Source organism: Mastomys coucha, unplaced genomic scaffold (assembly GCF_008632895.1).
Source record: "Mastomys coucha isolate ucsf_1 unplaced genomic scaffold, UCSF_Mcou_1 pScaffold23, whole genome shotgun sequence".
Taxonomy (NCBI): Eukaryota; Metazoa; Chordata; class Mammalia; order Rodentia; family Muridae; genus Mastomys; species Mastomys coucha.
Genome location: NW_022196906.1, coordinates 52,459,871 through 52,483,835, shown reverse-complemented (window position 1 = coordinate 52,483,835; position 23,965 = coordinate 52,459,871). Strand labels below are relative to the sequence as shown.

Genomic DNA, 23,965 nt, shown 5'->3' with positions numbered 1-23,965 from the left:
GCTAAACAATATCCAAGTTCCCTTGGCAAAAAAGCTTCTTAGGTTTTCATGTTGGGGGGGTCTTTGTTTTCTATTTTGAGCCAAGGTCTAGCTACGTAGCTCAAGTTGGCCTCAAATTAGTGATCCTCCTGCCTTGGCTTCCCAAGACCTGGGATTACAGGTGGGATCCATAATGCTTAGCTTTAAAGACAGTTCCCAGTCTTCACCTTCCTGGAGATATTGGTGTTACCAACTCCATTGACAGGTGGGGAAACTGAGTCTCAGACAAGTGCCACTTCTCTCAGACTTCTTAGCACTCGGCAGTACCACCTTGCTGTGTATTGTGTTTCTACTTCTGGAAGGACAGCTCCTAGAAAGCCAGGGACTTACTTTGTTTTGTCCACAGGTATATTTCAAGGCCTGGAAATGTTTGTTGACTGAATGAACGAAGTGGCGAAGCCGTGAAACTGGATTGTCTGTCTAGAAAACTGATACACCCCTTCTTTTTGGATCTGGACTGGGGAGCTTCACTGTGCCAGTGAAGCTAGTTCTGGGGTTCTAGAATTCTCCTTTAGACCTCTGAAGGTATTTCCCCACCCAGCACTTCTCTCTATATATATTCTTCCTGCCCAAAGAAAGACTCAGAAATCAGGGGAGGGATGCTGTAGGCATCTTCTACTTCCACTCTGCCCTTCAATGCTGAAAGTGCTGGGGACAGAGCCCAGATCCCTGCCCCGGGTCTTAACCTTATAGCAGCCATATTTGGTGCAGACATGGGTGACGGTCAGGAGATCCTGAGAATGACGGAGGAAAGCAAAGAAGCCCAGAGTGTGGACAGAGGTGAGAGTCAGGCAGGTACATCCTTCTGCCCTAGGCTACTGGAAGTAATGGTTACCTTGGGGTCCTGAGGACACTCTGTTTTCTGCCAGACCTGAACACCAAAATGGGCCCAAGATAACACAGTACCCAGTAAGTATGCAGCTTGGTGTCCTGCCGTAGCACAAGCAGCCAGAGGGTAGTAGAGGGCTGGATAGTAGAGCAGAGCCACTAGCTTCCAGGGCCCTAGAGAGAGAAACAAATGAGAGGCACTTAAGAGAAAGAAAGACTCAGGGCCTCGACCATACCCACTTTACTGTCTCCATCTTCCAAGTCCCTCAGTGTTCCTGTGCATGAGAGCTCACTTTGCTTGGATCTGAGCAAAGGCTCTGTGATCCTAGCCAAGTTACCTCTTGATGTCCCCTTCTCTCCATCTGTAAAAAAAGGCAAAGGCAAACCAAGAGGTGCTTAGTGCAGTGCCTGAGTAAGTACTCAATAAACTAAGTACGACTTTATCACTACTTTATCCCTGCTTTCTTCTCTGACTCTTAGTTCTCTCTATTGTAAACTAGAGCTGTTGATATATCCCACCCTTTGTGGAGACTGTTGATCTAAAGAGGTCATTCTGCGGCCAGCGGTACCCCCTACTGACAGCTGTTCCTGTTGGCCTCACCTCCCCCAGCCAACCTTAATAAACCATGACCCTACCCCGCCCTTCCCATCAGGCCAGCCTCAGGATCTCCTGCTGGATACCTGGACTGGATGCTACTGCCGTGAGGTTCAGGAAAGGCAGTGGGTTCTCATCAGGGAGCAACAGACACAGATTGCTGAAGATGACCACAAAGACAGCAGCGGGCACTGTCCAGGATCGGTCCCCAGCCAGGAAATCCACAGGGCTGCCACAGACAGGGACAGGGGGATCTCAGGAAGGCAGTCAGTCCCTGCACCTTCCCCTCTCCACAGTGTGCTCCCTAAACTGTCAAGTCTATAGTCCACACAGGAGAATCTCTTCACCATCCGTTCATTCGCTGCCAGCATGCTTGTGGAGAGCCTAGAACCCATCCTGAGCTGGGCCCTGGGGCACAAGGTGCTGAGAACAAGCTCTAAGATGCTCCGCCCACCAGGATAGCTCCAGGAAACAGCCGCCTCCTCCTGAATAGATCTGTCAGTCTGGGCTGGCAGATCTTCAGAGAACACAGAGAGTCATAACATCCTTGTGTAAAGACGGCCTCTCTGGGCTGGGTGTGGACCAGAGCAGAGGGCAGACAGCGGGCACAGCCGTCCCAGGCTTAGGTTCTCTGCTTCTCTACTCTCTTCTCTCTTGACCTTGTTCTCTGAGCCCCATTCTGCTTCATCTGCTCCCCCAGCAAAGCAGAATTCTGTCTGCACCAGGCAGGATCTCAAGGTGTTTCCACAGCAGTTCCCAATTCCCACAGGACTTGTGGCTGGCACCTTTTCCAACATTTGCCGTCTCCCTCTCCAGCCAGCCCAGTCCTGTGCCCTCAGGATGACACCTAGCTCACTCTTTGGAGTTGCAAAACCATAGGAAAAAGGAAAAGAAAGTTGCAGCCATAGAGGCTGCAGGGTGATTGCTCACTACTCACAATCCCAAGATGTTCTCAACAGAAACAGTCAAAGAGACAGACAGCACCGGAGGGAAACCCTGAGAGCTACATATCAGGACCTACATTTCTTTAGAATCCTTTCCTCCATGTCCTGAACTCTCAGTCAGGTAGATAGAGTGGCCTCGTCACCTCCTTCTGTTATACCTGCCCGCCTGCCTAAGCCAAGAAAGCTGGGTAGAGAGGGCTCCAGACAGAAAGACAGGGCTGTGCCTACATCTTAAAAGCATCTAAGAAGTCACTGAACTTCCTAAAGGAGCCTTATTAGCGGGGTCTCAAATGGGGCTTTCCAGAGACTAGCACAAACCTGGGCAGTCCAGGTCTACGATGACCACAGCTTGGCCAAAGCCTGCGACGTCTCACCAGCCAGGCCAGCAGCAGCAGAACCAGGAGCTGGAGGAAGAGAGAGAGAGAAGCACAGGGCTTGGATGTCAGGCTTCCCAGAGATCCAAGTCCCAAGCTTTGTCCCTGTCAGTCTCAAAAAAAAAAAAAAAAAAAAAAAAAAAAAAAAAAAAAAAAAAAACAAAAACAAAACAAAACAAAAAAAAACCCTCCTCACCCACTCAGGTGACATCTTAGAGAGTGTAACCTTCTCCAGGGAGCACTAGGTCTCTAGCACCATCCCAAATGGGAACACAGATCCCTCTGCCTGAACTGGCATCAGGTGGCAGGGCAGGCTGGACTTACCGACAGTGAAGCCAGGCAGGCATGGACTAGGGCAGGGGGTGCAGTGGGCAGGCAAGGGGGAATCACCCTGTGGAACAAATGGTCCACAGGTTAGCTGTAGCTAGGGTTTAAGGCATTGCCCACAGAGGAGGCCTCCCCAGCATCTCCCTCAGTTCCCACCCAAGCCTGTTCCATTCTGTTTTTCAGGGTGAGTCTGGACCCCCACACCTTGTGCTGTGCCGGCCCTGTGTCATGCTATAGGACTAGAGAAAGGAGACTCTTGGGAGATACAGAGTACGCAAGCTTGGTCTAAATATCTATTCTTGCTCACTCAAATAATTCCTGTCCTTCAAGGATCCTCCTCCTCATCCATCCACCCACCATTAGGGGACTCCCAGCTGCTCCTAATCTCACAGAGGCTCCTCTTCACAGAGCAGAGGTTAAACACACTACCCGAATCAAGCAGTCTAGCATTTAGTCCTGTCTGACTTGCTTCTGGTGCCTGATTGATCCAGGACTGGAAGGATCCTCTCTCTTTTCCCATTCCATCTCATTACAAGTGTTAATGTACAGTGAAACAGTTTGCACACTGCACAAGGATGCTTGGCCAAGGAAATAAATACGGTCAGAAATCCAGACCATACAGTTCTTCATGTCCTGCGCCTGCCAAACTGATCACAATGAAGTATTCTTTTTCCTCATTCACCACAGCCTGGCAGATGTCCTGCTCCGAAGGTAACTTAAGCACAGAAGGAAGCCAGGGGAAAGAAAGAGCTCAATGAGGACCACAAAAGCCACTTCTAGGGTTGGGTCACGTGGCAGAGAAAGCTTGGGACTACAGATGGGTAAGTGAGGAGGCTGGGTACCAGGGCTGATAGTTTTCTAGCCTTTCAAGGCTTGGGTCTGAGAGCCCGAGGGAGGTTTCCAATGTGAGTGAGGCCTACCTAGGCAGATGGGACTGTGGCATTTGTGGTGGTGGGGGGGAGGGAAGAGTTGGGAGGAGGGAGGAGGGAGGAGGGAGGAGGGAAAGGCTGAAGCTGAAAGGAGTCTATGCTGTGGCTTGGTTTGCCTTGCCAAGAGACTAGACTAGGTTACCCCATCTTAGGTACCTGCCTGCTATATAGCAAAGAGAAGTAAAGATATGTGCAGAGTCCTGGGACCATCTGCTCGGTCAGCCTCCTCCATCCGTCTTTCTTGCAGTACTTCCTGAGCTCATCATTGAGGTGGAGGAGGCCAAAGGGGTCTTTCCCATGCCACTTCTAGCCCCAGCAAAGCTGCTCCCATGAGCAATGTGCCTGCCATACAGGAGTGTGGGGGATGGGTATCTTGTCTGAACTTAGGTCTTGCACCCGCCCACAGCTAAGTGCTGTGTGTGGGAGGGGGAATGGGGTGGAACTCTGGCCAGGCCTAGGGCCTCAGGAGCATCATTCGAGTCCCTAAAGCCTTCTCCATCTCTAGTTTCTGCTCAGCCCAGTGCTTCCAGCCTTGCCAGGACAGGGATGCAGCACACTGACCCTTAAGTAGCTTGGCCACAAACCCACATCAAGCTAGAAGCCACTCGAACCCTGGAGACCTTCTTTAGGGCCCTGTCTTCAGAACCTCTGGTCCTTACTGAACACAAGGTTTCTAGCCAACACCTAGTTTATAGTGTGTTCGCTGGCTATGAGCGGGGACTCAGCCTTTGCATGACTGGTCAGAGGATAACATAGATGTCACCACAAGGACCACAGAGAATCCCCTCTCAGGAGACATACAAACAGGTACTAAAGAGTATAGAGGGGAGAGAAGGTTCTGTGTGGCTTCTGAGTAGTTGAGAGGGTCGGTCTCCATCATCAGCTTGGCTGCATTAAGCAATGCCTAGGAATCAGCGAGGCAGCCCTTGCTCTGTCTTCGAGGGTGTTCCAGAGGAAAGGAGCAGAGAGGAAGAGACCCCTCCTGAACTTAGACAGTACCACCGTTTGGGTAGAGTATGAGCATTCCTCTGGCTGTTTCCTTACTGCCCGCCTTTTGCTGTGCCTGCGCTACCGTGAGGCACTGGACCCTCAGACCATGAGCCACACAGTCCCATCCTCCTTGAAGTGGCTTTTTGTTGGGTATTGGATCACAGCAATGCAAATGTGACTTTTAATGTGCTTTGGGGCTTCAGTTGGACAGAAGGGTTGCATCTCCATAGGAAAAGAAGGGAGGAAGTAGCCTGGGCTATTAAGAGAGCCCAAGGAGAGAGAGGACTGTGGCTGGCACTAGACAAGTCTCTCAGTTGGCCCAGAGGAAGGCCAGGGCCTGGTTTTAGCTGGCCTGGGAGGCATTAACATACTGTGGAGCCTGCCTGCGCAAGAAGTCTATCCTGACCCGGGGGCCCCACCCTACTCCATCCTACGGTGCACACTAAGGTACAGAAAGTCTGCATCCTGGAACTCTTCAAAGCTTTGATGTAGCACACCCCTGGGGTGTCTGACTCACACAGGGAGAGGTGAACTCAAGTTCACCTCCTAGGGAATCCCCTGTACTCCTTCCTAGCCTCCCATTCTCATCTCTGGGGGAGGAGGGAAAGAAGTGGGGTAGCCTGTCTAGACTTGTTGTTTTGTTTTTCCTAAAAAGGTAAATTCCAATAATCCCCTTCACTCTACAGACCCTCCTCTCTGAAGACCCAGTCCCCACCATACCTTTACTTTATTCTGAGACTATACACAGATATCCCAGCAACAGCGAGTTACAGGCACCTGGCTTCCAGCCCGTGCCCAGCCTGGTCCCTGGTACTCACAAGGACACAGATTCTGATTGGGTCCCTTACCCCAAGTGAAGAGTTTGGTTACCTTGGAGAAGCTAGGCCCCTCCTCTAGTCTACCACTGCATAGCTGAGCTGAGGAGGCTGAGAGAGGGGGCATCACAGCCGAGCTGACTACAGGCTTCTTCTGCAGGTGGCCAGAACCCTAAATCTTCCAAACAACAGTTCTTTCCCTCTGGCCTGGGTGGGGCCTCAGTCCCTCGTGGGTGACCCCAACCAAGCCAAGCTGCAGTCCTAGCCTCTGGGGAAACACTTGAGCATTTTTTTTTCCTTCTCCAGTTTCAAATTTTAATGGTGAACAGATGTGCACACATCTGGCTTAATACCACCCCTCCACCCCATCTCACCCCACCCACCACCTATCTGCCTCACCTTTCAGGGGAGAGCCAAACTCAGGGTGCCCCCCCGAGGCAGACAGTCTTAGGGGAGAGCAGTCCTATGCCACAGAAAACCCCAACTCCTCTGCCAAGGTACCCAGACTAAACACAGATAGTAAGGGTCTAGGCCGGGAGTTCTCGGGACAGCCATGGGTTGAGGGTAAGCTAATCTACCTTAGACTAGCCTGTACACTTGCTTCAAGAACAAGGCCTCCTTTCCCTCCATTCCTCTCAAAACTCCCTCCACTCAGAGTGGTCCAGAGATAATGGTGTGCCAGTTTTCCTCAGTGGCTTCCCAGGCTTTTCTCCTACAAATCATGACTCTTCCATGCCTGTAAAGCCCCAGGGACAAACCCTACATCAATCACCACAGAAGTCTGTGCACACCCCCACACACACACACTGCTCCCCATTCTGGCTGGCAATGGGCCACATGGCCTCAAGTCCTTCTTAATAATAGTTCAAGAACTGTTGTCCCCAGGTTTTATAGAAAGTCTAAGGCCCAGAGAGGCTGTGAGTTGCTGAGAGGTCACACAGCAGATAACTGGGAAAGCCAATCTTAGACACTTGCCCAGGGTCTCTCTGCCTCCATCTTGGCAACAACTCTACCATAATCAGCTCTGATGGCTGCCTGAGCCAACTGCCACACTTACCCCTCTGGCTGCACCTCCTCAGCTCCTAGAGGTTCCTCGATGTACCAGCTGCTGTAGTCATCTGTCACCCCGGAGGAGGTCTGGCTTCCATTCTCGGAGGTCTGGGACTCCATGCTCCGGCTCTTCTTCCTTGACCCCAGACAAGAGGGGGGAGGGGCATACAAATGTGAAAAGAGGCTTAAAAGAAAAAAAAAAGAAAGAAAGAAACAAAGGAACATTTCTTTTTAATCCTAAAGGTTACTTTCTTGCTTTTAGCGCTCTGGGAAAAGTCCTCTGGGACTGCAGGTCAGGAGAGAGCTGGAGGAGGGATGGCGGGGTTGCGTGGGGGCACACAAGAGTCTCCTCTTGAACTTCCCTACCCAATCGTGAGTGGTCTGATAGAATATTCTGCACCCCTGGAGGTTCAGGCTCTTGCTGGGAGCGCCTAGTGGACCAAATGACCTGTTACCAGCTGGTTCACTTTCAAAGATTTCTCTGGTGCAAACTGCCTGCAGAGACCCCTTCCTTCCCCGCCCCAAGCCCACCCAGATGGACCCACAGACAGAGTAGAAAGGGGGACCAAGGAGGAAGGAGCCGCAGAGATGAAAGGGTGGGCGGGCTGCGGCTGGCTCCACTTGGTCTGTCCTGCAGCTGGTCTCTCCACCCCTCCTGCTCTGGGGTCCAGCCCAAGCCCTCCCATCTTCACCAAAGTTCCCTTGAGACATCCCCCAGTCTCATTTGCCCCTAGCCAGCCTCTTTACCTTTTCAGCCTCAGTGCTGGGAACACACCATAATTCTTGATGAGACCCCGAAGATGGATGGCTGCTGACCATGCACATGCCTCTCCCTCTAGCACCTGCCCCAAGCTCTCCTGCCTAAGTGTAGCCCCTCTTCAGAACCCAGCATCCTGGCATGTTAGGGCAACACTCTACTGGGGCTGGCCACAGAGACAGGGAGGGAACCTATCCACATGGTCTCCTGAGTATATATGAGGGAGAACACACGTGTTACTCTAGTAAAACCTTTTTGTTCTTACGACTTGATTTCACAAGAAGATAACTCACCCCCACAGGCGGAAATGAGTCCTTCAAACTCAAACCAGACCTGCGAGAAGATGAACTTTGCCTGCCTGCTGCTGTTCTTGTTCCAGCCCTGGTGAAGGGGTGAGGGTTTTCCTATCCTCTCAGAGAAGCTGGACCCCAGGCTGCCCCCTCCCTTCCCTGGCCCAGCCTGTGGGGAGGAGCAAGAGGCAGACAAAGCAGAGAGCTGTTCTCAGCTCGACCTGACACTCTGAGGCTCTCAATCCTTCAGTACTCTGCAGGGGATTTGGGCCATGGCCTTGTCCAGATAAGCTTTAAAAGCATTTTTATTGCATTTATTTATTTTGTGGGTGTGTAGTTGGGGGGGGGAGCAGCACATGCCACGGCAGAAAACAGCTTATAGAAATTGACCCCCTCTCTCCATCATATGGGTCCTGGGGAGGACAGAACACAGGTCACTGGTCCCTGGTAGCAAACACCTTTACCCATGGAGCCATCTGACACCCCCTTCCTCCTTGTAAAAAGACATCCATTCATTTATTCTTTCAACAGAAGCTTACTGACCACCTGCTATGTGCCAGGACTGCTCTGGATGCTGGGACTAGAGAGAGCACAGTTCAGAGGGCTAGCTTACCAACATGCATTGTATAACATCCAGAGCCTGGGATTTGCAAGGGCAAGGTTGTCCTGACCAGTCCCATGGGAACTGTGTTTGCAAAAGAGCAGTGGGAGGAAGGAGAATTCCTGAGGAACATCTCCTTTGGGTAGACCTCCGAAGGACACCAGCTGGTCCCCGGGCCCAGACAGCAGAGAGGAGCTTACTTGTTCACAGCAGAAGGAAGCTCCAGGGGTAAACTTCAGAGTGGACAGAGCCTCAGTTTCACAGACCCCTCTCTGCACTGCCAGCCAGTGCATGAGGCCAGGTGGGGCCTGAGCCTTGTGAGCCTTCGCTGCCTCCTTCCCAAGCGTCCTGTATTCCAGGAAGAAGGCTCTGCCTTCCTCCCCACCCCACAGAGGAATTGTGAAGATGGAGCTTTCTCAGACAGAACTCAGAAGCCTATGCTGAACCATCTGATATCAGGGGGCAGGCAAATCCTGCCCCTCAGGCTCTCTGGGGACAGGGCTCTACCTCGCTTTCCCCTGCTCCCTCTCTTTCCTTCCCTTAGGACTGTGCCTGGCTTTGAGACCACAGAGACTTTAGATCCAGTCTGGGAAAAACACTCCTTGTTTTAATGGTTCTTCAATCTTGGTCTGCTGTGCCAGGTTTGCTGGAGCCCTCAGCTCCAAGGCAGAGCCTAGCTCGCCCTTAGTCTCTCAAGGGCCATAGACGCTCAGCATAGAGAGCAATCAACCCGTATCTCAGCCCTGCCTCTCATGATACCTTTAACAAAGAGCTCAGCCCTAGACTATGGCCATTGCCTGAACAAGACAATGGTTAGATACCTCAACTTTGTCCTGCCTTAGAAGGGTTCCCTGCCACCTCCCAAGCCTTGTTCATTCATTCATTCATTCCAAATATCTTATGTGATAGTTCTGTCTCACCTGCTGATGTCATAAGTCACTCCATGAGGTTTAACATGTAAGGAGGTAAAAAGAATTCATCATGAGCCATCACTACTGGAAAGAAAATACAGTGAGGAAAGGAGAGGAGAGATGGGTAATGCAGAGCCAGCTATATGCAGCCTAAACCTGAAGGGAGGGAGAAGGGGACCTATCAGCCTACCAGAAGGAGCCTCTGTCCACTCAAGGGTGAACCCATGTAGATAGCCCCTTGCCAAGGCCAGGTATGGTCACTACCCCACCTCCCTGTATCAAATCTGCTCCTATAAAGCCCGAGATCCCAAGATACCACCTCCCCTTTCCCTAGCAAGATGCAGCAGCCACCTTATTGGCAGCCCTATCTCCCTGGCAGGAATAAGAAAAGTGTAAACTTTGTCTTTCCCATGGACCCAGAAGCAGCACTGGGGCCAGCGCCTGGGGCATAGCAAGGGAGGCAGGGCAGGTTCCCACACAGCAGAGGGTAGGAAAATTTAGGGAGAGGCAGACTACCTGTGGTCGAGCGTTGGTTCTGCCCCTGCAGCCTTGAGTGACTCCTTACTCCGGTTGGGTCTTAGCCCCACCTCTGTGGCAACCAGCCTACAGATTCTTCTATTGTGGCTTCTCCCCCAAGACTGTCTTCAGTGACTTCACAGCCAGAGAATGTGGAGGCACCACACCAGACATTGTTGTACCAAGCATATCAAAGCATATCAAAGCCACAGAAGCCAGGCTGGGGCTATTTAGAACACACAGCCCCGCCCCCTGCCTTCTATCTACCCTCTGGTTCTTCCATCCACTCTGGTGGGAGCCAGGGGGAAGATCCATAGGTAATGAGTAACCGTGTGCCTCCATCTGAAGACAAACCCACTTCTTAAGCCCAAGGTTCTTCTACACCCTGAAACAAGAACAGCATGGTCTTCCCACCTGCACATGAGAGTACTTACTAGCTTGGAGAATGATAATAAATTCCCTAGCCACATGGACAAGCTAGTAAAGGGTAAGGTTGGGATCCAGGGATGCTCAGAAATGCTCTTGAAGGATTTCTGCAAAGTTTGGGGCAAGAGAACCCAGCCTGCTCCTGGGAGCTGGCTCCACAGTAGCCCATGTGAGTCCCACTCTCAGGATGGTGTGCTAGAGAGAAGAGGCAACTGGAAGAAAGAACTGTAAAGACCAGAGAAAAGTAGAAAGCAAAGGAGAGAAAACAACCTTGGGGCCTTCCTGGTAGAGGCGATATGGAACACAACCCTGAGATCGGAAAGGTCAAATTAGGCATGTTCACAAGAACGAAGTGTCTTAGGAAGCTGAGAGACAGGCAAAAAGTACAGAGCAAGGGATGGCAGAGCTGCCCTCCCACTACAGCCTGTGTGAGCTCTGGTGACAAAATGCAAGACCTCATCCAGCTAAGGACCTTGGCCATCTGGGCTTGGGAGAGAGAAACCTTGGAATGGAGCTGGTCCCTAAAAGCCTGGGATAAGGCTTCCTTCCTCTTGATGTTTTTGTTCAAGTTGATTAAACCTGAGGAATGTTTGTGTCCAGGAATAGAGGCCCACGTGGGTGCCTGTGGTTATCAAAATCTTCAAAGGGCAAAGTGCTAAGCTCAGAAGGAGCCAACTGCAACCTGCAAGGAATGTGGGCAGCAGTACCCCGAAACCCCAGAAGCACCCCCAGAATTCTAAGGCACTGACAGAATCCAGCAATATCTCCTACGTATCGGCAACTCCACGAGAACCCTCAGAATACCAGTGACTCTCCTGGTCCCCTCAGAACCTCACTAGCACACAAACTCACTTTAAAAACCCCACGACTTCAGCCTGGGGATAGGAAGAAGGAAGGCTCAAACCCCAGTGAGCAGCAGCCATGACCCACAGACACCCATCATTCTCTACCATCCTATCCCAGCCTGTACTCTAAACCCAGTAACTTAGAGCACCCAAAACAGGTACATCCCCATCCCACAGAAAGATACAGGACCCAGTGGGTGCTTCCATCTACCCTGGAGCTGGGTGATGGCCCCCCAGAGATCATGCAGGTAGGCAGAAAGACTTCTGTAGCCCCAAGAAGGCAGGGGATTGGGAGTCTACCCACCTGTACATAACACACACACACACACACACACACACACACACACACACAATCATCAACACTAGCACACCCAGCACATGCAGGAGCCAAAACTATTTTGGCCCAAACAGTAGGGCTGGGAAGCAACCTGTTGGCTGCCAAGCTTGAGAGAAAGTAAGTGTGGGTGTTCTTTATCTCTTTTTTCTTTTGCCAAACAGGAGGGTCAGAGCATCATGGGATGCCTCCCTAGAATTCTATGCTTCCTCGACTATAGCACCATGTTCTGGGTTGAAGTAAGATGAGGCAGAGCAGGGTAGCTGGCTGTTCCAGGGGAGAGGATGCTCTTCCTCTCCCAGAGGAGTGGATTGAGACAGACCATGGGAGAGGTGATGGAGGGCTTCTGCTCAGGACAAAGGCAACATTCTTACTCTTGTGGAGTAACGGGTCTCCCTTCTGGTGAGACACTGCTGGTGATCTCTGCATGCTGCACAGGCTTCAGATCTGGAATGCCACAAATCCCACAAAGGTTGCAGGGCTTTAAGGGTCTAGGGGTCTCCTTTCGCCTATGTCCTCCCTGGGTGGTACCACCACAGTGAGCCCTTGAGCTTTTTACTGACTGGTCAGAGATCTCCTGCCTACCCCAGGCTGGGGTTTTCTATCCATCTCTTGTCACAGAACCTGGGTCCTGCTCTGATGTGACTTTTGTAACATTCCGGTATGTTTTTTTTTCAAGCTCCCACTCGCTGTTGCAATCTGGTCCCTCCGAATAGCCCCTCCCCCTGCTCCCACCCCTTCAGGCCTCCACAGTTTGGCTCTGCGTCACAGTCCTACCTAGCTTTTCCAGGTTGGCTCCAGCCCACTTCACCTTGAAAGCTTCCTTGACTTCCCCTTCTGGACCTCTTCCACTTCCTTGACCGATCTGGGGAGACGCAGCAGAGTGCTCCTGACCAACTAGAGCCTTCTTTTCTGGATCTCAGCCCTGTCAGAGCTGGGATCCCGGAGGCTGGCTGGTTGTGAGGCCACAGTAGTTGCCCTGAGCAGGAGCCCCACACCTGCTTTAAGCACCACTGCTTGATCTCCTGGAAAGGAGCCCCCTCTCAGCCCTAGACCTCTGGGATCACCCGGGCCTACCCCCCTCTGTCTGCTCAGCTCTGTGCCCCTGAGCTGCTGGGGCCCCTGCACAACAACCGGGGCAGGAGCGAGTCTCCTGCCGTGGAGTCTCTCCGCCCCTAAACCATTTGCCCGAAACTTGAAACTTGATCCCCCTGGCCCTCAGAATCACCCCCACCGGAGAAGCCAGGGCTTTGAAGGCTGAGTTTCCCTAGCTGTGGCCACGGGTAGCTCAGGAACCCCCCCCCCCTTCCTACCCTCATTTGTCACTATCCATCACTCCCAGGGGGCCATCGCCTGATGAATTGTACTGAGCCCAGCCACCAGCTCAGCTTTTAATAACTGATCAGCATCCTGCTGTTGCCCAGCTGCGCTGAGGGCCCTGACCATGGGGTAGGGAGGGGGGGCACACTGGATGAAGCTGGAATTTCTGGTATGAGTCATTCTAGGAGGAAGCCAAAGAGTCCCTCCGAGACCCTCCTCTTCCACACCTCACAAAGACCCTGCAGCTCTAGGTCCCACTCACTCACCATCCTAGCACACTTTTGTACACTCCCAAGGCAAGGGGGACAACAACAGATGGCCAGCACTCGTGTGCAATGCTCACTATCCTCCCCAGTCCTTCTCCTGCAGGGATGCCAAAGCATCTATTGCGGCAGGATGAGTAAGGAGAGAGTGGATGCCGGGCTAGGACAAGAAAGGAGCCCTACTTCTCAGAAGATAGACCTGGAGAGGGCAGTCTCTCTTTTATGAAAAAGAAAGTTGTTGCAGTCCATTAGTGTGGTCGGCCTGGAACCATAGGCTCTCTGTGGCCCCAGGAGAAGGGAGCAGGAGTGTGCGCTATACCCAGGTGGGAGGCATTCAGCTGCCCCGCAGGAGAGGGGTGGAGAAGGAACACATACAGCCCAAAGCTGCTGCTGGCTGGGAAGCTGTCAGGCGGCTGGGCGCTGATGTTGATGGTTCCATGTTGGGGAGAACTACTTTTAGGTAGATGGACTAAGCCATAAGCCAAAAGTCCCTTTCATGGATATGCAGACAGAAGCCCAAGGCTGTTTACAATAGGAGAAAAAAAAAAAACAGATACCAATAAGCCCCATACCCTTCATGATGCTTTGATAGTCTACAGTGATGAATCCTTTCACTGCAATAAAGAAGGTACCTCCCAATATGGCAGATTCCAAGACACACTGCCCAGTCAGTGACACACATCCAGTCAGTGACAGAACCATACAGAAATTAACATCCTGTTGTATGCTTCAGATAAGAAGTGAGTGAGTGAGTGTGTGTGTGTGTGTGTGTGTGTGTGTGTGTGTGTGTTTGGGTGACAGCGTAAGAAGTGTATCTGGCAAGCATAAAGCAAACCGTTCAGAGTGACCTCACTGTTGCTATGTGACGCAGGCAACCCATTGCTGGTCCTGGGTCTCCTGGATAAAGGAATTTTCACCAAGACACAGAAGGGAACTTGAGGACTATTTGTTGGAGTCAGGGGAAAAGAGGGTTCCCTGAACAACAAGGCTCGAAAGCCCAAGCTTGGCAGCTGCTAGGGGTGGGGGCTGGAGGGAAGAGGGAGTAGAGATGTTGGGCTTTGTGAATGTAGAGATCAGCCTTGAGTCTGAACTTCTGCATGGAGGGATGGGGCTTTGAGGTGTGAAGGACAGGTCTCCCTAAGGGACAGTTTTGCCCTCATTTCCTTCTCCCTCATCTTTTGGTTTACACAAGTCTCCTTTAGGTGACATATAGGATTTTACTCTTTAACACAGGAGAAGCAAACGGCCCTAACTGAGGAGGCACTGGCTGTCTTCCACTGACCACCAACCAAAGCATTTGTAAAGAGAGTTAGCAGCCATCGGACATGCCAGCTCAGGTGCCAGAGGGTGCCCACGTATTGGTCTTATGTGTCCTAAGTGATGCCTGAGAAGCAGATGGCTGCGGGAGCATGGAGAGAGGGGCCTTTCTTTTTCCCTTTTTTCCTGCCTGCTTCACCCTCAACACATGGAGGGATGAGGGGTGAACCTAGCAAAAGGGGTTTTCCTTCTTGTAAATGAATGCTTCAAACTTTCACCAGATGTATAATCCCTTAATAAGTGATAGGAAACTATAAGGATGTGCTGAAGCTTGATGTAGATAACAAGGCAGCAGGCAGCTGGGAGGCAGCAGGGAGCTGCATGGAGCTGCACGGAGCTGCACGGAGCTGCACGGAGCTGCACGGAGCTGCACGGAGCTGCACGGAGCTGCACGACTCCAGCCAGCATTGCTCATCCCCCAGACTCCCTTGCAGCTAGGGACAACCCTGAGACTAAGTATTAGTCAGTGAAATGGAAAGAGTACTCTTAGGACATGCTCTTAAAAGAGGGGTACTTTCTTTACCTCTTCCTGTTTCCAGAAGGCTAAAATGCAGTTTTGAAAGCCAGATCTCAAGAACTCTTCTGGGACTATAAGATAAATGTCGTGAGTTAGGAAGAGCAGAACAGTAAGTTAGCTGCAAAGATGGAGCCTGAGCTGAGCACGGACCATAAGGTGAATAGTCTGTCATAGTCAAAAGAGAGCTAATCGTAGACATTGCATGATGTGGCAGGGTCAGTAGCTAAGGGAAAAGTTAGGTCAGAGATTCCTACCCAATGTCTCCCCGTCCCTATTCCACTCAAGGAACACTGCTCTGCCCCAGAAACGCCCTTCCTACAGTTTGGGCTTGCTCCACTTTGGAGTTAGGAGACCCACTCTGGGATTAGGTGAAGACCCCTTCAGTACACTAATACGAGTGGCGGGCCTGGGCCATAGCACTTAACAGCTTATCTGCCCACTGTCGGTGTGCAGCTGTCTGTGCATCTCTAATACTAAACATTTTCCATCTCATTGTCCTGCTTGGCTGTCTGTACCTGTCCACAAGTCCCTCCATCCTGAACACGAGCATGCTTTGTCTCCATCTTTCTGTCTCCCCTCCTTTATACTTTTCTTTCCTCTGTAAGAAATGCCAAATGGGTCTTTTCTATCATCTACTACAAAATGGGTACTTATGACAAACAATTCAAATCCTTTTATCTTCCTCCCCTTATAAGACTTGTATGAGAATGTTTTAATCCCCCATACACTATTCAGTAAAACCTTTGTTTACACAGAAGCCAGCTTCTGTATTCCAAGAATTTGATGGCCTGGAGCAAGTGACTTCTTTCCCCTTCGATCATTTTCAGTGTGCCAATTCTTTTCAGACTAGCCAATTGAATTACGACTGTGAGGTCAGACCCCAGCCAAAGGGGAAAGACACAGTCATCACTGATTAGGATAAAACCCAGTGCACTTCCTGTTCAGGGTGTTTGATCTTCTGAGCTTACCCTCTTCATCAAAAATGAAGTTTGCTTTGTTCAGACACTCCAGTTGTTGTGGTGGTCTCCTTCTTTGTTCCCAAACTTATTTCTTTTTTGTTTTGTTTTTAAGAAAAAGAATATATACATATATATGTATACACACACACATACATACTGTAGATGTTTATAGACACTCCAGAAAAGAGCATCAGATCCCATTACAGATGGTTGTGAGCCACCCTGTAGTTGCTGGGAATTGAACTCAGGACCTCTGGAAGAGCAGTCAGTCCTCTTAACCGATGAGCCATCTCTCCAGCCCCTTCCAAACTTATTTCTAACCCTCCCTTCCTTACTTTATTTATCAATCCAGTTGCTCAGGCTGGCCTTGAACTTGTAGCAAGTTCAAGTTCAATCCTCCTAGTTCTGCCTTCTTAGTGCTAGGACGTATAAGCAATTGTGCCCAGTTTAGAATATGTTTCTGTGTGCACCTCTCTCTCTCTCTCTCTCTCTCTCTCTCTCTTTCTCTCTCTCTCTGTGTGTGTGTGTGTGTGTGTGTGTGTCTGTGTGTGTGTATGTGTGCTTCTCTGTGTGTGTGTACATCTCTGTGTGCAAACCTCTATGTGTATGTGTGTGCATCTGTGTGTATGCTCTCAGTGCTGCCTCCCTCTTTTGAGATAGTGTCTATCATTGACCTGAAGCTCAACAATTAAACTACGTTTGCAGGGATTCTGCCACCTCTATCTCCCCAGTGCTGAGATTACGTGGGGATGATACCATGCCCACCATTTTTCTGTGGATTCTAAGGATCAAATTCCAGTCTTGCTTGCGAAGCAAGCACTTTACCATGCTCCAGCCCACCATGCCTCTCTCCTATCACTATTCTCTCTCTCTCTCTCTCTCTCTCTCTCTCTCTCTCTCTCACACACACACACACACACACACACACACACACACACACACACTGTTCCTCCTTCCCTGCCTATGAAATTTGCTTCCTACACACACACACACACACACTGTTCCTCCTTCCCTACCTATTCCTCCTCCCAAAGGTTTCAGACAGGACCTTTCTTAGCCCAGACCTTCCTCCCTCTGGTCTCTGACCAGGTCAACTCCCCCTGCTCCCCATCCCCATTCTTGCTCCATTTTACAACTTACCCACCCGCTCTTTGGGAGTTCCTATACACCTGGAGTCAACAGGATCCCAGTCTACAGGCATGAGCCAGCTAGCCACCCCTGGGTACCAGGAGCCTGCTGGACGACCCAGCAGTCAGCAATCAGACTCCCGAAGGCCAGTGCTGCTGACACTGCCACTGAGCCTGCCCTCCCCCTCTTGCTTCCCCTGGAAGTTTAGCCTTCAGAGGCAAAGCTGATGAAGGGGCTTGCAGATGTGATCCTCAGGATCCCTGGGAGCCCCAGCTTATTCCCACAGCTTCTACCCTGCTAAAGCCAGAGTCAGAGGATTTCAGTAATGGCTCTGGCACTCTTGGCTTGGTCGATGTTGAGCTTGGGACTTCTGTCTGAGGGAGAAGACCGTTTCCAGGCAGGCAAGCCTTTCATTTTGGGAAGGGACCAGGCTTTTATAATGACTGTGCCTTTGCCACCTATAAGCTGAGTGAGTCTAAGTTCCAACCTGGGCCTTAGTTTCTCAGTCTGATGTGGAGACAGACTGGTCATGATGCTTCACTTGGTAACCCTGTCACCCTGTGAGCTGGGTGACACTCAGACCTGAAGGGAACAGGATGAGAGCTAAAAGGAAGGAGGCTTTGGAAGGAGATGGTTGCTGGGACTTGAACTCAGGACCTTCGGAAGAGCAGTCAGTGCTCTTACCCTCTGAGCCATCTCACCAGCCCTGAACTCTTATTCTTAATAGCGTTCAAAAGGCTCAAACCTCAGGTGAACTCAAGATGCAGGCCTAAGGGGAGATGGGGTCATCTAGGGATCCCACGGTCTGGACATCAGCAGACCTGAGCCCACGCTCTCCACCCACCTGGTTTCTCTGGCCTGTTTCCTCTGCTGTGGAAGAGAACGAGCGTCTCAGCTACAGGTCTCAGCAACTTCCAGAGGACTCTCGGATATCCGTGCTTTTGGTGAGAGCTCAGCTCTAGGCAGAGGCTGGGAGTGGGTGGGTGGAGAGGGAGTAGGAGGTAGGTGCCTGGAGATGGGGGCCTAAGAGCCCTTAGGAGCCCAGGGGTGCTGGCAGGCAGGCTGAAAAGAGCCATTGTGGAAAACAGGAAGAGGCCCTCTGGGGTGGCTAATTACAGACCCAGGCTCTTCCAGACCCCAGCAGCCTCTGAGTGGCCATTCTTCTGCAGAAGAAAGGAGAGTCCAGGGCCCCATTAAGGCTTTCATGCTAGGACTGCAGAAGGTGTCTTGGAAGCCAGTCTTCTGCGACCACTGGTTCCCTAGGCCTTCCTCCACACTGAAGGGAAGCACAGGTTCTGCAACCTAGGACAGCCTCACCTGAGGTTTGAGCCTTTTGAAAGCTATTAAGAAGAATGAGAGTCCAGGGCTAGTGAGACGGCTCAGAGGATAAGAGCGCTGACTGCTCTTCTGAATGTCCTGAGTTCAAATCCCAGCAACCACATGGTGGCTCACAACCATCCATAATGAGATCTGATACCCTCATGTGTCTGAAGACAGATATAGTGTACTTAGATATAATAATAAATAAATTTTTGGGCCGGAGCGAGTAGGGCCAGAACGAACAGAGCGAACAGAGGTCCTGAATTCAATTCCCATCAACCACATGGTGGCTCACAACCATCTGTACAGCTATAGTGTACTCATATACATAAAATAAAATAAATAAATCTTTTTTTAAAAAAAGAATGAGCTGGGCATTGGTGGCACACACCTTTAATCCCAGCACTTGGGAGGCAGAGGCAAGCGGATTTCTGAGTTTGAGGCCAGCCTGGTCTACAGAGTGAGTTCCAGGACAGCCAGGGCTATACGGAGAAACCCTGTCTTGAAAAACAAAAACAAAACAAAACAAAAAAGAATGAGAATCCAGACTTTTCTTTCTATGCTCAGTTGGACTTAGTTTCTCCAAGTGTAAAACATAGCTGTCCAGTTCTAGCTTGCTAAGATGCTACAACCATCTCTGGAGAACTGAGACCATGACTCTTCTGGGAAGTCTAAGCAACGGGGGGTGGGGGTGGGGGTCCTGCCTCTGTCCTGCTTCACTGTCCGTCATGCCTTCTCTCCCTTCTGTGCACACCAAGGCTCCTTAGGTTGTGTTCAAAAGCCCCAAACGCTCTTAACTTCTCACAGTTGGAATCCAGGGGAAAGAGTCACAAATAGAAGCTGAGTTGTCTTCAATTTCTCTTTCTTATTCAGTGTACCTGGGTGCATTTATGTCCATGCATCAAGTGTATGCAGAACTCACAAAGGCCAGAGAGCATGTTGGATTCTCTGGGGCTGGAGTTATAGAAGATTTCCAGCCACCATGTGCATGCTGGGAGTCAAACCTGGATCCTCCAGAATGCAACCTGTGCTCTTCACAGCTGAGCCTTCTCTCCAGCCCTGGCTGAGTTGTCTTTATCAATGAATCATTCATTCACTCCATAATGAGTTAATCACCTCCCAGATCACTATTACCTGTCCTGATCTTGGCACACAAACCACCACATGCTCCCTAAAGAAACTTCAATAAGGAGTTGGTAGGTCCTCAGCTGCAACAGGACAGAAAAGAGTACAAGGTAGCTGAGGAGAGCATCCCTGGCGGGCTGCAGGAAGAGCAGTCTTGCTCCAGAAAGAGCTGGGCAGTGTGGGCAGAGGAACCACACCAGCAAAGGCAGGCAGGCAGTGTGAAGGTGCAGGATAGACCTGACAGGGTGCAATTTGAGCCTTCCCCAAGAAGCTATCCTGTGGGCAGTGAGCCAGTCTAAAAGGACAATGCTGAGAGGCTCCATTCATAGGACACCTGGAGAGGTCTGTCCAATGAGCATGCAGACACTGGAAGCAAAAGGTAAGGCTGCCAGGGAATGAGCGCTGGGGGAAGGGAGCTGTTATTTAATGGGGGGGGGGGGCAGGGGCAGTTTCTGTTTTATGAGATAAAGAGTTCTAGATCTTGATAACGCAGCAAAAAGAAAATGTTCCTGAACTGTACTTTAAAAAACATTATCTATCTGCTTATATCTATGTATGTAATTTTAAAAATAATTGGTGTTTTGTGTTGCTTCTTGACCTTGAACTTCTGATCTTCCTGCCTCTACCTCCTCATACTCATATTTATGTGGTCCTGAAATCAAACGTAAGGCTTGGCGTATGCTAAGCAAGAATCCTAGCAATTGAGCCACCTCCCCAGATGCAGGTTTTTTGTTGTTGTTGTTGTTGTTATTGTTGTTTTCTTTAAAAATTTTTACATCTATCTATCTATCTATCTATCTATCTATCTATCTATCTATCATCTATTGTGTATGTGAGTGAATGTTCTCTTCCACTGTGTAGGTCCCAGGAATTGAACTCAGGCTGTAAGACTTGGTAGCAAGAAGTGCTTTTACCTACTGAGTCATCCCATCAACCTAATTTTTGGTTTTTGCTTGGGTTTTTTTTTGTTTGTTTTATAAATACATGGAACACACATAAACAGACAAACACACACACACACACACAGAGAGACAGAGACAGAGACAGAGAGACAGAGAGACAGAGAGACAGAAAGACAGAGTAGGCAAGGGATACTTGGAAAGGATTGGATGCCAGATAGTGGAGGGTCCTAAACGATGCTGAAGCTAAAAAGCCACCTCAGAAGCTTTGTGACAAGATGGAGAGGTCATCAGGGAAACAACAGTTCTGAAGGGACTGGAAGGTCCAGTTGAGAAAACCCTCAGTTCTTCTGCACACAGGCCTTGCCTTCTGGAGCAGTGGGGGGTGGGGGGTGCAGTGAGCAGAGGTCACTGGGCCTTGGAGCAGGTTGGATGGATTCTCATCTATGACATCTCTGGAAGTGGCTTCAGACATACAAACGAAGAGAGCTGGTTAACTAAGCCACCTTGTTTCAGGAGCAGACAGGCAGAGACAAATCACAACCTCTAGTCCATGGCTGGCTACATGCAGGTTTTCAGGTAGCCTTTGCCATCCATCATCCCCCCTCTCCTCAACAGCCATTCTGTGACCTTTTCCCTGTGTGACTTACAGGGTTTCAAACGACTAGGACTAGGATGGCTTCTCTGTCCCACTGTTGCCCATCACACTGAAGGGGTACCAACAGTCAGGGAGAAGGGATCTACTGAATGTCAGCTATATGTTGGGTCACTAGAACTCTTCCTCAGTGTCTCATTGGGGACCCAAGGAAACTGAATTTGATAGTTGTAAAGGAAGCCTGCCACATATACTGGGACCTTTAGCTGGGCTTGCTAGCAGCCACCTTCAGATCAGTGCCTCTTCCTTTATGAAAATGATTTCAGCTGACACAGCTAACTGCAAGAGGACTGTTCTGAGTACAAGCTGTGCTGTTCACAAGCATCCTCTACAGACTCAGAACTGCCCTTCTATAGCTTCAGGCTACAGAATTTCTCCAGTAGAAGGTATCACATTTTTTGGGTCGATCCTAGGACGTTTTGTGCCTCGACATTCTTTCAGCCTTACATTGTCCATTTAGAAAACAGGAAATAGTTATGTCTGCCTTATAGAATCACAAGAGTGTCTGGTGTCCAGAAACTGCTCAGGGGAATGTCATGGCCAATGGCAACGATATTAACATTATCAGATGATGAGGATGGCGGTAGTGACGTAGAGGTGACAATGGTTCTGTTAAGGGTGGTTGGTGGTGATGGTGCTAATTGTTCAGGTCCAGATGGTCTTGAAGTTCCTTCCTCAAGCACAAACCCTGATGTGTGGCCCCATGGCCATGGGAAACAGCAGGCAGGAGATAAAGCCAGTGCAAATGTCCCCCAGCAGGAGAGAAATTAGGCCACTAATTCAAGGAAGTACAAAAGAAAGAATTCAGATAAGGAGGTCAAAGAGACCATGCTTGAGACTAGAGAGATGGTTCAGTGGTTAAGAACACTGGCTATTCTTGCAAAGGACCTGAGTTCAATCCCTGGCACCCACATGGCAGCTCACAATTGTCTGTAATTCCGGTTCCAGGGCATCTGACCCCTCACACAGATAAGCATGCAGGAAAACACCAATATACATAAAATAGAAATAAGAAGTCTCTCCCTGAAAGCGGCCAGAGGTGACCTGTGAAGATGATTTGCTACTCTCTTGATCGAGAAATCCCCACAAAATCATGCAAATCAAGAGGTTCAAACCTTCATGTTCACTTTAAGAAAATCCAGGAAACTGTCCAGACCATCACGGGTTATGCATATCGAAAAGCTACCAAGTATCTGAAGGATGTCACTTTAAAGAAGCAATGTGTGCCATTCCTGCAGTATAATGGTGGCGTCGGTAGGTGCGCCCAGGCCAAACAATGGGGCTGGACACAGGGATGGTGGCCGAAAAAGAATGCTGAGTTTTTACTGTGCATGCTTAAAAATGCAGAGAGGAATGCTGAACCTAAGGGTTTAGACGTAGATTCTCTAGCCATTGAACACATCCAGGTGAACAAGGCACCTAAGATGTGCCAACAAACCTACAGAGCTCATGGCCGGGTTAACCCATCCATGAGCTCCCTCTGCCACGTGGAGATGATCTCACTGAGAAGGAACAGATTGTTCCAAAGCCAGAAGAGGAGGCTGCACAGAAGAAAAAGATAGCCCAGAAGAAACTGAAGAAACAAAAACTCATGGCTCAGGAATAAATTCAGAATAAAATAAATGCAGATAAAGTTAAAAAAAAAGTAAATTGTATATACTAAAAAGAGATTGTGCTCAAGGTCTGCTTGCAATGTCATCTCTAATAGCTCGGTACTGTATAAACAACAGTGAGGAAAATAAAATTTGTTCATTCTTAAGGGGAACCCAGAGTCTTGTGTCTCTTTCTACCATTACCCTCCTTTTCTGTACTGCCCAAGACTGTGCTGGACACAGTAGGTAGTGATACTGGTGGTGACGGCGGTGGCGGTGGTGGCAGTGGTGGGAGTAGTGGTGGCAGTAGACTTAGTCTTTTTTGAAGAGTGTCTAGGATCCTCTGGTTTCCACTGAAACCCAGGACGAAGAAGCACAGACTCTAGATTGACAACCTTGCTTTGAGAGGCCAAGTTCTCTGTAAAGCTGTGTGTCTTGTCTAAGGTAAGCTGGCTACAGAAGCAGATATGAATCATACATTCGCCTACCCTGGTGACCTCTCTCCCACATCCACACTAAGGACTCCCAGGTAGAGACAGGTTCCCCAGAAATGGAGAGTTCTGAACACCACATGTGCCCCCATTTTTCTATAGAATGTATGAAGTATATCATCTCTTAGCACACTTGATAATTTGGCTGTGTGTGCATGTATGCATGTGTGTGTGTGTGTATAGTTTAAGAATGTATATACATTCATGAGTACAAGTACACATGTGTATGTGTGTGTACAGGTACACGTGTGTGTGTGTGTGTGTGTGTGTGTGTGTGTGTGTGTGTGTGTGTAGAGGCCAGAGGTCAACCTCAGGTACTCGGGTATTATTCCTCAGGACCCTTTTACTTTTTTTTTTTTTTAAGAGAGGAACTCACTGACTCTCCTAGACTGACTGACCAGTTTCAGGGCTCTTCCTGCCTGGGCCTTTCCAGCACTAAAATGATAAGCATACACCACCATTCCCAGTTTCCATGGGTGCTGGGACTCAAACTCAGGTCCTCATGCTGCAAGTGCAGCAAGTACATTACTGATGAGTCCCAGCCCTGATCATTCATTTTCCATATTTCTCGTTTATCTTTGTCTTTTCTGCCTGCTACCTTCACTAGAAGACAGGCTTCAGGAGGGCGGGAATGTGTTTGGCTCATTGCTATGTTCAAAATGCCCAAGACAGCACCTCATATACACTAGGTTCTCAATGAATATTTACTGAGAGATCAAATGATAAGTAGGAAGAGTTAATCGATGCTTTTGTTCCCCAGTTCAGGCTCAGTTTCCTGGCTTGTTGCCTGGATCCTTCTCAAACAAAC

The 23,965-nt window shown here is 49.8% G+C and overlaps 1 protein-coding gene and 1 pseudogene across 8 annotated transcripts in view; one reads left to right on the top strand and one right to left on the bottom strand.

Annotated features, from left to right (window-relative positions):
* Window positions 1–23,965, bottom strand: part of Stra6 (signaling receptor and transporter of retinol STRA6) — a 40,532-nt gene that overhangs the window by 12,239 nt on the left and 4,328 nt on the right. Inside the window, exons 1-7 of one of the 8 annotated variants that reach the window (XM_031343447.1) lie at window positions 12,349–12,677; window positions 6,899–7,027; window positions 3,105–3,171; window positions 2,725–2,810; window positions 1,549–1,691; window positions 1,206–1,229; window positions 875–1,041 (exon numbers count right to left, since the gene is read on the bottom strand). In XM_031343447.1, coding sequence (XP_031199307.1) covers window positions 875–1,041; window positions 1,206–1,229; window positions 1,549–1,691; window positions 2,725–2,810; window positions 3,105–3,171; window positions 6,899–7,011 — 600 coding nt within the window. In that variant the 5' untranslated portion in view covers window positions 7,012–7,027; window positions 12,349–12,677. Of the gene's footprint in view, window positions 1–874; window positions 1,042–1,205; window positions 1,230–1,548; window positions 1,692–2,724; window positions 2,811–3,104; window positions 3,172–6,898; window positions 7,028–7,139; window positions 7,159–7,257; window positions 7,423–7,638; window positions 8,009–9,966; window positions 10,135–11,945; window positions 11,997–12,348; window positions 12,678–23,965 lie in introns of those variants that run through there. The other 7 variants (XM_031343450.1, XM_031343452.1, XM_031343448.1 and 4 more) reach the window with 7 other exon arrangements.
* On the top strand, window positions 22,127–22,680 carry LOC116072149 (annotated as a pseudogene).